Source organism: Gasterosteus aculeatus, chromosome Y (assembly GCF_964276395.1).
Source record: "Gasterosteus aculeatus chromosome Y, fGasAcu3.hap1.1, whole genome shotgun sequence".
Lineage (NCBI taxonomy): Eukaryota > Metazoa > Chordata > Actinopteri > Perciformes > Gasterosteidae > Gasterosteus > Gasterosteus aculeatus.
In genome coordinates, this window is record NC_135709.1 from 20,539,154 (window position 1) to 20,551,213 (window position 12,060).

At 45.5% G+C, this 12,060-nt stretch overlaps 2 protein-coding genes across 17 annotated transcripts in view; both read left to right on the plus strand.

Annotated features, from left to right (window-relative positions):
* LOC120812282 (myocyte-specific enhancer factor 2A-like) overlaps positions 1–7,296 on the plus strand; it is a 56,217-nt gene extending 48,921 nt beyond the window's left edge. For 7 of the 11 annotated variants that reach the window (XM_078097896.1, XM_040168114.2, XM_078097897.1 and 4 more), the window contains 5 exons: positions 494–678; positions 1,841–1,864; positions 3,166–3,286; positions 3,445–3,568; positions 3,748–7,296. In XM_078097896.1, the coding sequence (XP_077954022.1) occupies positions 494–678; positions 1,841–1,864; positions 3,166–3,286; positions 3,445–3,568; positions 3,748–4,084 (791 nt within the window). In that variant the 3' untranslated portion in view covers positions 4,085–7,296. The remainder of the gene's footprint in view (positions 1–493; positions 679–1,840; positions 1,865–3,165; positions 3,287–3,444; positions 3,569–3,747) is intronic. The other 4 variants (XM_040168118.2, XM_078097900.1, XM_040168116.2 and 1 more) reach the window with 1 other exon arrangement.
* Positions 7,297–9,245: 1,949 nt separating this feature from the next.
* LOC120812286 (multiple C2 and transmembrane domain-containing protein 2-like) overlaps positions 9,246–12,060 on the plus strand; it is a 29,140-nt gene continuing 26,325 nt past the window's right edge. For 3 of the 6 annotated variants that reach the window (XR_013455197.1, XM_078097904.1, XM_078097905.1), the window contains exons 1-4: positions 9,274–9,416; positions 9,872–10,867; positions 11,690–11,746; positions 11,828–11,936. Coding sequence is in view for 5 of the 6 variants with exons in the window: in XM_078097904.1 (XP_077954030.1) it covers positions 9,884–10,867; positions 11,690–11,746; positions 11,828–11,936 (1,150 nt within the window). In the remaining variant the exon portion in view is untranslated. Of the gene's footprint in view, positions 9,417–9,844; positions 10,868–11,689; positions 11,747–11,827; positions 11,937–12,060 lie in introns of all 6 variants that reach the window. The other 3 variants (XM_078097903.1, XM_078097901.1, XM_078097902.1) reach the window with 3 other exon arrangements.

The window sequence follows — 12,060 nt, forward strand, 5'->3', positions numbered from 1 at the left end:
ACGCGGCTCAGGAAATGACTAAAGACTAGTAATGATGACGATTAACTATAAGCATCAAGGTGTGAATTTGTAGTGTCTTGCACTTTGCTATTGTTCGTGGGAACGGTGTTAAAACAGCACCAAGACCATCAACAACACCATCTGTCAGTGTTTTTTATCCAACTGTAATGGCAGCTTTTTTTCTTTTTAAGCAGTCACGGTACATTTGTCGGTGAACTGCTGCTCATCTCAAGATGCAGAGAATTGACTGATGTAATCATTCACAATAAAAAATAAAAGGCTCATCAATTTTGAAATGGACATTTATTTTTGTAAATGTGCAGGATAATTATCCAAGTCTATTAAAAACTTCCCAGAGGGTTGTAAACACTTAACACTGGAGCAAGCTGGAAAAAAACAACGCTGTGTGAGGTGGTTTGCATGGTGACTGCGAGTGTTGTTAGTCACGGTACGTGGTTTGATGATGTGTTGCTGTCGCTGTGTACCTCTGCAGGGAACGGTTTTGTTAACCCCAGGGGCTCCCCGGGCGTCCTCAGCACCCCCAGTGGCAACGGCCTGGGTAAAGTCATGCCCACCAAGTCTCCACCACCACCTGGAGGGAACATGGGGATGGGAGGCCGCAAGCCAGACCTGAGGGTCGTTATCCCTGCATCTAGCAAAGGGATGATGCCCCCGCTGGTGAGTACGGAGCACACCAGCCAAAGGACCTTTTAAGTACTGCTGCAGGGCTGACCACAGCTCTGTTTAGGTTCATCCAGACTCCCACAGCGGAATGTTTCGATACGCTGAACATTTGTTCTTCTTGTGCTGTGTTCTTCTTCCACGTGGGCAGAGACAAGAATTTGCAGCCCAGGTATCACAAGTCGCACTAAATAGTTCACATTTAAATGAGGGGATTTCTCACACTGCGACAATGAAAGTGCGGAGCGCTCCGACCACAACGAACACCTGAGGCTAAACTATGCTCTTCATCATCATAAATTGACATTCGGGCCAAAAAAAACTATTCGCCTGGGATTTCTTTAGCCAGCAAAAACATACTGTTGCGTGTTCCTGATGTTGTCGGGAACAGGAGCCACTCCAGGAAAACGATTGTGTTTGGTAAATAAACCCGGGGTTACTGTGGCCGCTCCTCCTTCGCAGAGCTTCGAGTAGCCCGGGGCCCTTTGCAGGCATTGTGTGGGAACAGTTGGGCATGTGGAAACGGTAGACCTGAAACAGGTTCTTCAGAGAGGTACAGGAGTACTCTGATAGAGGCCGCAGAGGGGCGCTGGCTGTGGCAGGTTTGCAGACAGCCAGTCATTAGGCCATAATGGTATTAAATTAATCACATCTCAGTGTGACAGAGTGTAGATGAAGACTTAATCAGGGGCCCAGGGTGTGAGCCAGATAATATCTTGTCGCCCTTGTCATGTCTTCCTGCCGCTATTGATTGAGTGTGGGTATTAAGAAAGCCCTGGCCTGGTCGCCGTATGTCCCACAGCACCGAAAAGATGGAAGATGGGCTGTGGTTCCTCTTTCAGCACAGAGAGGATTTGAAATCCTCTCCTCTACTTAGTACTCTGCGGCCATTGTTGGTACCAGGGAAGAAATCTATCCGATACCCACAACTAATCTATACACTCGGATCCCTTTTCCCTGGCATTGGTCCAGGATTTGGATCTTTTACATGATAGGGACAAGGTAACGCAGTGCCTGTGCTTTGGAAAAGTTGTTGATTAATACAAGCGGGCTATAAAATGTGTGTGTAGATAGCTGGCACGACTTTCCAGAGCGATTTGCAGTCGCAGTCGTTCTTTTCTGTAACCCTGCCTTTCTTCTTCTTTTCCTTTGGGGGCAGTCGGAGGAGGAGGAAATGGATTTGGTGAGTTTTGATAAATGCCTTCGGCAAATGGCCACCATGTGAACATACTTCCGGTAATCACATATGCTAGATTAAAGGCAGTGCTCAAATCGGAGCGTGGCTAAGAAATGCCAATGATAATACTTTTTTTTGTCACTGCGTGTTTTGGGTTTGGCCTGTGAAAAGATTGGGTTGCGTTTCCGACACGTCCATGTTAGTTTTATACCAACAGGAGTGTGCGTGTGTGTGTGTGTGTGAAAACCTCATGTGAAAAGTTTGAGAATTAAAAAACAGTTGGGTAATATTCCAAATGATTTACAGCTTTTCCTTAGGAAATGGAGATGACTTCATCCTAAATGACATCATGCTGTGAGATACTTGGGGTTTGGTGAAGTCATCTGGCTGGAGAACAAAGCAAGGAAGCTATCCACTAGATTATGATGCAATGCTGCTTCAAATGTACCCGTTGGCAGCTGCACATAGGTTTATTACATTGTATTCCGAGGATTTGTCACAGCATTGTTGTAAACTATGACTGCATTTAATTAGTGGGGTTGGAGTTAACCACACCGTGCCGTGTATGTGTGCGTTTGTGTGGACTGCATGCCGGCCACTGCACTGAAAACTGGGGGATTATCCTCCTGCTACGCTAAGTTAAGAGTTGTTGATTTGATTCGTAAAACTGATCACTAGACTGGCTGTTATCTTCGAATGAGATGGAGATTGATGCTGTGGCATGAGGCTTGCCCATCATGTGCGTTCCTCTCCCTCACTATCTCTAGCGTTCTTTTTTATGTATTGCTAAGCAAAACCTGATTAACTGTGTGTCCCTGTTGTTGCATGTCGGTTTTTCTGATGACCACATCTGCCTGTTGTCTACTTACAATGTATATTTCTAATGATTACTGAAATAAATTAGTTACTTTAAAGGCTTGTGGAAGTTATTTGGGGGATTTACAAGTATGTATGCAGGTTGATTTTTACAAACACATTAATTTAGTGAAAAATATCTGGTTGACATCCCAATAAAAAGCACATAATGAATATCTCTTCCTGTGTTGTTATCCTTGTTTTAATATATCTGTAAACACACAAACACCGTCATTAGAATATTGACTTCCATGAAGCTACACTACCACCTAGTGGCTGCCTTTGTTATTACATCAATAACCTCCACTACCAGAATATGTCCTGCATAGTATATGCCAAATGTTGTCTCTAAATTCGACGATCTGTATATTGCTTATTATTAGAGTGAAGTAGTTTTTCAAGTTGTATTTTGGCCTTATGCCTTTTCGTTATGGTTTCTTTGTGATTTGCAGAACACCCAGAGGATAAGCGGCTCCCAGCCACTGGCTACTCCGGTGGTGTCTGTCACCACCCCGAGCCTGCCCCCACAGGGCCTGCTCTACTCCGGCATGCCCACCTCCTACAACCCAGCTGGTGAGCCTGCCCCCCCCCCCCCCCCCCCCCCCCCCTCAGACTGATAACAAGCGCCTTGACCGCACTACACACTGTTGTTTCTCGCTCTTTTCTCAGTGGCACGTGGTGTTGTAGCCAAAACAAGTTCTCACTGCGTTTGACTGTTTTTGTTTTTACAGAGTTCTCCCTGAGCAGCGCCGAGATCTCTTCCCTACAGGGCTTCGGCTCTCCTGGGCTCTCATTGGGCTCCATGGCGGCATGGCAACAGCATCAACTGGGCCAGGCAGCTCTTAATTCTTTGGTGTGAGTAACACACTTTCAAACAAAGGCACACTCTCCAGACGCCCTCACATCAACGCAACACCCACCGTGCTCTGTGATATCATGCTGAATCGAGATAATCCAGGGATCTCACGTTGTCGCGCTTCACATTTGATGTTTTACGGACTTAGCACAAAATGTCCTGCTTATGTTGTCTTCAGTGGTGGAGGTCACCTACCTCAGGGCTCCAACCTCTCCATCAACACCAGCCAGAGCATCAACATCAAGTCCGAGCCCATTTCGCCGCCACGGGAGTTCGTCGCCGCCTCTGGCTTCCCGCCCCAGCAGCCGCAGCAAGGCTCCAGCCGGCAGGAAGTCCTGGGACGTTCGCCCGCTGACAGCCTCAGCTCCTCCTGTAGCTCTTACGACGGCAGCGATCGCGAGGACCACCGGCCGGACTTCCACTCCCCGCACGGGCTGGGCAGGCCCCCCGCTGGCTCCGAGGACCGGGAGAGCCCCTCGGTCAAGCGCTTGCGCATTGACACCTGGGTGACATAAAGAGCCCCGCCGAAGCCTCCAGTCACCAGCCAGTCGGAGAGGGGGGGGAGGGGTTAGACGTGGAGATAAAATAAAGAGCGAGGGTCCTTAAAGCTATTAGTATGATACTATTATTCAAGTCTATTTCAATTTGTAAGATGGCCGAGTGGCAAATATTATGAGACGTGTCAGGACATATCTAAAGTAAATCCTCAAACTGATACAGAGAGAATAAAGGAATCTCAGTTCGCTGGACTGAAGAATATGCACAAGCAGGTGGTGTCAGGTACTTGGTGCAATTCAGATGAGAGATGTTCAAAGCAAAATGGTTAAACAATAAGGCGGTAGATTATTGTAGTCACTGGTCTAGTCAGACACTTACATGTAGTTGCTGTATTGCTGTTGTGCTCGCAAGTTGCAATCAATCAGAGAAAGTTGTGTTGCTTTCCGGCTGAGGACCCGTACATATGACGTTCACTGCAGAACTATCTTCTAAATCCTGCTGTAACCACACAAGAGCTTTATCTCAAGTGGCCTCTTGTAAAGTTAGTGATTCAGGAGACGCAGAACACCAAGTTAATTAAGTCTATAAAAAATTTGGATGGCAGTAAGACTACTTTAGTGGACAAATAAGGAAATACACTTTTTTACTGCAGGTAAAAAACTAAATAGCAGCAATTATTATTATTATTAATTATTGCAATAATGACATACTATTCATTTTATGATTGAAAAGAGTAGGATATATAAATGTGTAATTGAGATAATGCGAACCTGTCCAGTTGAGCTGGTGAGAAAATCAACAGTTCATCAGTAATATAAGCCAAAGCTGTTCTTTTGTGTTGTTTTGTACAGTTGCTACGGTTTCCTAAAAAGTCACTCAAAGCACCATTTCTGTCATCGGTTTTATTTTTTATTGTGCTTTATTGCAAACCGTGTAGTTGTATGAACCAGATCTTGAATCAATATCTACAGCCATGAACATTTGCTGTTCTGTCTGTATAATTAATAATTTGAGCCAAACATTTTTTGTTGTTGTGTATATAGCGACTTAAATATATATCACCGGGGTGTGAGTACTTGTGAGTACTGAATGTACTGTACCAACACCGTTTTCAAGAAAAGTATATTTTTGTGGATTTCAGCCAAGTTTACAAGAGTAGACCCTTAAAAAGTAGATCATTCACTGGTCAATATTTGCTATTTCGTTCATTTTACTGTAATCTCCTCTAAATTGAATTATCAACATAATTTCCCATGTGGTCAATTATTTTTTTCCTCTCTTTATTAGTGATGACTGTTTGTCCTGAATACATTGTACCAGCAGTGCTTTTAGGTTGAAGTTACACTATTTTCTAACGGGTGATCACGAGGCCGGAGGGGGAGAAAGAGGGTTTCCTCCCTCTTATTGTAGTTGAATACTAGCAGCTGCTGAAGAATGCACTGCCAACATTCAAACCCACGGGTCCCCGCCCCACACTGAAGAATAATCCATTGTTATTGCATGCAGCTCAACTGAAAGACATTTCATCTCTCAAGCCCCTTTCTACTGTCCTGTTGTTGGTTCGCTGAATTAAGGCAGAAGACAAACGGTGGCAGCGGTGGCCGCTGACCTGCGCTCCAAACCGATCATGCCCGTGCTAACACGCGTACGTGGTTGTAAATATTGCAGTCAGTCATTATGTGCAAAATTACTTGTGTGTTTCCTTAATTGGCCCCACCCGGAAATTGTATCTCATATCAATGCCCTACCAATAAGACGACTCTAGGCCTTCGGAGCTGGAAAAGTGACAACTGGGTGGCGCCGAAGTCACGTGCGCAAGTGTTGCAACGTTTTTTGGCACACCGTGCAGAGACTCTTCTTCTTCACCGTCACAGGAGCAGATAATCCAGCGGCTAAATCGAAAAAAACTCCCAATGTCATTGACCCCAATCTCACTGCTCGATTGCACACATTTGTATGTGAAGTTTGCTGTACGCGAAAGGTATCGCTCTGCATTCACCGTGACGTCTCTTGGGCGTGTGTTTCTGAGGTTTCTCCGCCTCATCGTCAGCTCCACGGTAGTCCTCGATATACAACCACAAGGATCTATGCAGTTTTAGCCCCAATTCATAACAGATATGCATACGCTATGATGTCATTACAGGCCATATTTAGGCCACAACATCGTCAGGAAGAAGAGCATTTTAGGATTGACTGTTATCTGCCTCTTATCCTGAAGTGCCACAGGTGGCTGGACTACAAGTTACATCTAAAACATTAGATTAAATGATTTATTTGGATACCCCGGGGCAATATCTTCATGTTCATATACATCGGTAGACATACTTTACATAATATGTAGTGATCCATAATGTAAACCCAGTTTAACAAAGCAGGTGAAAATAGCAATAATAAATGACTACAACAAAATGAGTCTGCCCGTCTTGGCAGCACCACCTCGTAGTTGAGCACACACTTTAGCACTTGATGACATATCAGGGAGTTTTGTAGTTTGTTGATCTATATGCACAGTTAGGAAATGCCTTATCCCAAAGAAAAACTATTCACCATTTTTATTTCATTTTTTAGACAATACAAATATCCCGCAAACTTAACCGGGCCTGCCTCTCCTCAGAACCGACCCGCCTAAGAAAACGCACGGTGATTGTACGGCGATACATTTCCCATTGCACTTTTGGTCCACGTCCAAACTGTGCACAACTGATGAATGTGAAAGGAAAGGGTAATCAATGAGGACTTTCTTCACTTTGCTGTGTAAAAGTACACTGCTTTGCTTCATGGCTTTTATAAACAGAACTATGTGTTTGGTAAGTGTTTGTAGTTGATCACTTAAGTTCACTTAATTAAAGAAGCTGTTTTCGGTTTGATTGCTCAGACCGTTTGGCAGCACAAGCTGGACTTTGTTGCCAATATTGAAATAATTTGTTTCAAAATTGAAAGAAATTTAAAAGTTCTAAACATTTTCTTTCCCTTGAATGTGTTTTATTTTCATCATACAATAAATATTCAAGTGAACTTTTTATTAAACAAAAAAAATGATGCTAGATATTGTTGTACAAAAGTTGTATTCTTCACAAAAGTACAAATATTGTCTTTTAATGTGTAATTTAGGTTGTCTCTCATTCTGTATAAAATTAAGTAAACAACTCTTGCATAGAATTTGTTCTTCTGTAAAGTCCCAAACAGTAGAAAACTGTCAACTTTATTAAACACCTCAGTGTATGCTCAATCTGAACTCCGTGCCTATCTTTTAATTTCGCCTCGCAATTGAGTTTCTGTTCATCGCTTGTTTCAAATAGAGCACTGTAGCCGCTGCCAGTGTGACGGTAAAGATCTCCATCTCACTGACTTCATGCATCAACATTCTTTGACATACTCTTTTAACGAAATTCAATGAAACAGCAGCACTTGCCTCAACCTAGTAATAATAAAAACTTACTGTGACGGGTGTCAAGGGGTCGGGCTGACGCCATCAATGAGCGCCCTATTTCACGAGCCGTCTCCCGTTCTCTAGCAGTCCGCTGAGAGGAGAGTAACAGGTAGGTTGCTAACGGGTAGGTTGTTTGTGTTTACTGCTGTGCTAATAAATAATTGTTTTGTACCACAATATGATCTCTGTTCCTTGAGTAAACCGAACCTGTATTGTTCAGTCCGCCTCAAGGACTTCCCCCTCTTATGATAAAGAAAAGACCCCGGTGTTATTCCAGTAGTAGGAAGTAAAACAAACCTCCCCCCCGTGTATCGTGTATGATTTGACACGAGTTCTGCAGGACAAGCTGGTGTAATGCCGCAGTGCAGCCAGCAGTAGCACAATACATCACACACGGCTGCAGCACGTTGGCCTGCCGGTCCGTCACATGAGCTGATCTCATCATGCGTAGTTCAAGTTATCTGAATCAGTTAAGTCTAAAGCACTTTTACTTTTGGTGTAAACGTACATATGCTTGACTTAATTAACATTATGTCCAGTTCTGTCATTGCTACTCATAATCAGCCTGAAAATAACCACTTTCAATTAACCGGAAAAACAGGGGGTCATCTGTGTAATTGACAACCTCGCTCATACACGGTACTTTTCCGCGTGAAGGCTGTGTGTGTGTGTGTGTGTGTGTGCATCATTCACTGAACGTGTCCCCAAGTGCATGTACTTGGCTCCCTGTCAATCAAACCAGCTGCGCTGCAGTCTGGAGCAGCTCCCGTGCGCACGCGCAGAGGGTTTGCGGCTGTTTGAGTAGTGTGAGGAGGAGGGTGACAGGCCACCTGCCACAGGGGGCTTGCCCCGTTCAGAGCCACAGCCCTGCCTTTCAACTGGGAGCCAAGTGCGGGTTCTCTCACGCGGGCCTGATCTCCTTAAGACGTCGGCAAATATTGAACAAGACTCAGTCCAGACTCCCAACACATCTGTTGTCATATAGCCTACGCCGATAGGCACAGACAAGGAGAGCGAGGGATGAACACCAGTGGCTCTGTTGCTTTAGCTTCGATGTGTGGACTGAAAGCTATAGTTTATACTCTGCAAACACCAATGCTCACTTCTGACGAGCTTAGGCAAAACCACGTTCCTCTGAACAAATACGGGGCTGTGCGAAAGAATTCGGTGTGACAAGTCAACCTCTGACTGCCAGATCCGTGCTGGAGATCAGAGATGCGATCAGACGAACAGATAGCCAACATTTCACTTGCCTCAGTCATGTTGTAGAATCCATCAGCAGTATTTTGGGACCGTTTTGGACAGATAAGAAGGACAGTTGTATTGTAGAATTAGGGTAGATTATGGAATTAGTATTTTTCTGAAATACTTTGAGCTATAAGAGAACACGTATTGGAGGACGTGTAATGCATGCAGATCTTAAAACAGACAAATAGCCTCATAAATGCAAACACGTGATAAAGTCAACAGTAAACAGGCAGACAATGAGCAGATTGTGAGCTGAATGATTTCATCATGGTGTTGGTGCTTCGCTGTGCCTTTTCCAGCCACCGTCTTTTTATATATTTAACGTTTGTTGTCGGATTCACAACTGGATTCACAAGTCGGCTGGTATGCAACTCAATCCATCACACAAAAAAACAAACTCTGCACATAACTGAGCCGTTCCTGTTGAAACTCACCTTGTGTGACTGGTACGACCAGTTTGGCCTCGCCACCAATCACGGGCCTTCATAGTCATCATGAAGCAGGAAAGAGCACAGACGGCATGCGATGCTGCCTGGAACACCTTCATTCAACCCGATAGTCAAGATGCTTGAGCTGCCTCTCAGGAGGGGTTCTGTCGCTCTGGTTGGCGGCTGATTCGGTGTGTGTGCCTTTTGTCGGGATTTTTGTATTGGAAAAGGTTGACTCGACAGGTATTGTATCGTGCTTTCGTCGTCTGATTCATTCTGGAATAGTTTGGGGGATGGGGAGGTTTACTTAGACTGGTTTTGTGGATTGAGATATCCTGCCGATGGTAAAAGTGTTCCATGATTATTTTATGAAAATGTAGCCTCCCGCTCACTTTTTGGTTATGCTAAGTTTGTATTTAAGGGCAGAAAATGTGGTGCCGATTCAAATTGCAGAAAAAAACCCAGTTGTCTTTACCATTGTCTGCGTATGGTGACAAATCCTAGGAAGTGCTTAGAATATTTATTGAGCTACGTACAATAGTAGCGTGCCTTTTATGAAATTATCTTAAATGAGTCAGGCAGGAAAACATGCTGTTGAAGATGCTGTTGTGTTTATAATTAGTGGTCACCTCTCGTACATCTGATGTGTGGCGTGTTTGTTTGACTCATAGGACACCGATTTCTTTCCCATCTGACAGTTAACGGTCAAGATGGATGTCAAGAAAAAGAACTTCTTGGAGAACTTTCGTCTGCCTAAGCTCATCAACCTGAAGAAGCCAAGGAAGAAGGACCCTGCCAAGCAGGGCAGGAAGCCGGCCAGGAAGCTGGCCTATCGGCGCAGCATTTCTGTACCCGACCTCAGGCTGGTGCCTGTTGACGCGCTCCCCTCAGACGGCACCGCGTGGCCCTCTCGTTCCGAAGGCGTCTCCCTCGGCCCCTCTGCCGGTCAGAGCGATTCTGACTCCGTGGCGAGCGGCTCGATCGCCGATGGAAAGCTTTACACAGACAGACTGAACGATTCCTTCTCGGACAGTCGACTCAAAGTCCCCTCCGGTCACAGGGATGCTGCTTTGAACCGAGTCAGTGCACCGGTGGGATCGCACTGTTACGAGGAAATCGATGGTATGATGGGTCCACGCCCGCAGAGGACTGAGACTGAAGATCTGTTTGCACAATTAGATCCCCCCAAAAAACTGCAGAGGTTTGTTTTTGACCCAATTCCTGCTCCGAGATCTGCTTGTCCCAAAGCGATGTCCCCAAGATCAGACATCGCAGACAGACGCAGCGTCTCCGGCGAAGACGCCCCAGGGGACAGAGTGGGTCCAGGTGCCGTTGCTGCATTACTGGCGAGAGCGAGCTCAATGGGGGAACAAATTAAACCGTACACGGAAAAGAGGGGCACGCCGTTTGAGTATAAAACGTCCTCCTCTGAGAAGGGAACCCCGCCGGCCATCAGGCTGAACACGCCTTCCAGGTCTGTGGCGCCGGAGGCCTTTGGTCCTCCTGCGGAGAATGCAGACGGCAACTCTTGGGACTCTGACTGTGGCAGCGCCACCGAGGAGCGGGTCAACCTGTCCTGGAACACGGACTCGGAGGGCCGGGAGATCTCCTGGCGCTCTGCGATGCAAGACTTTACGAGCGAAGCGGCTCTGCTGAATCAGGCCGAGGCCGAGGCCCAGGAGGAAACGGCGGAGGTCAGTTTTTACTACAAGTGTATTTACAGCACACAGGTAATAAGATGATCCTAATCTCAAAAGACATCTGCATGTAACGTAGACTGTGCTATTTCAAATTTGTGATTTCCTTCTACAGTGACAAATCATATCCCTTTTAGAGCCCCTACTGTTACAGAAACAGGATCTCATAAGCGCATTTAATGTATGCTGACACGGGTCGTATAGGCACACTTTAATTTCACTTTCAAATGGGTGGGGTTTGCTTTGTCACACACTCCAGCTGTCAGCCCAAGCGTTGGCCTCGGCCTCTTAATACGGCGAATGGCGTGAAATCCACATTCCTCTTCTGAACCTAAGCTCGGGCTTGTGGGTTTATTACACTTTATCCCTGTAGCACCGACATAGAGACCGTTTATAAACCTGCTGTGACCGTCACCATTCAGCTTGCAGAAGCAACGTATGCAGACGCTTGGTGTTAAATGTGAAGTGACCACGTGGGATTTGATTTTATGCAGAGCGCCGGGTACAGCTGGAACTGCGACGTCTCTGTCCTCTGTTGTGTAGATGCCTATTACATAACAGTTACGAACCTGAATTACTTGTTCGAGACACAATGGGCAGGGAGTGCTCTACAAAATATACTGAAAGAGTTTGAGAATCTTTACGTTTTGTACATTTGCATTGGTCGTCTCCCTAAAATACATTTTCCATAATAATGACACATACTTTTTAAGAGTGAAGCTGTACACATAGCTACTTTAGGCTCTTATCTCAGCTGGACGAGTTTATTAGATGTTTGCAGTCTGATAAAAATGTCATTACATTCTTTTTTCCATTTAGATGTCCAGTGAAACGTGTGATGTCTTTGATGAAAACCAAGATCTTCTGGAAAACCCTGTTAGTACGCACTGCACACCAAAGTGAAGACCAGCACCTGATTTAGCACAAGTACATAACTGAATTGTTCTTAAAAAACAGGCTTTCACAACCGGGCTTGACGTCCAGACCCCCGACCCGTGGCAGAGATACCTCCTGAACATCAACCTGAATCAGGGAAAGAACCTGGTCATCCGAGGCAAGCGCTCCGGTAGGTCACGAGGTCCGTAGGTGCTCGTCTGTCACAGCCTCTAAAGAGTGAGACGCTGCCGTATCCAGTAAGACCGGTATGACAGACTGGGCTGAGGCATTTCACCTGCGTCATGATCTGAACA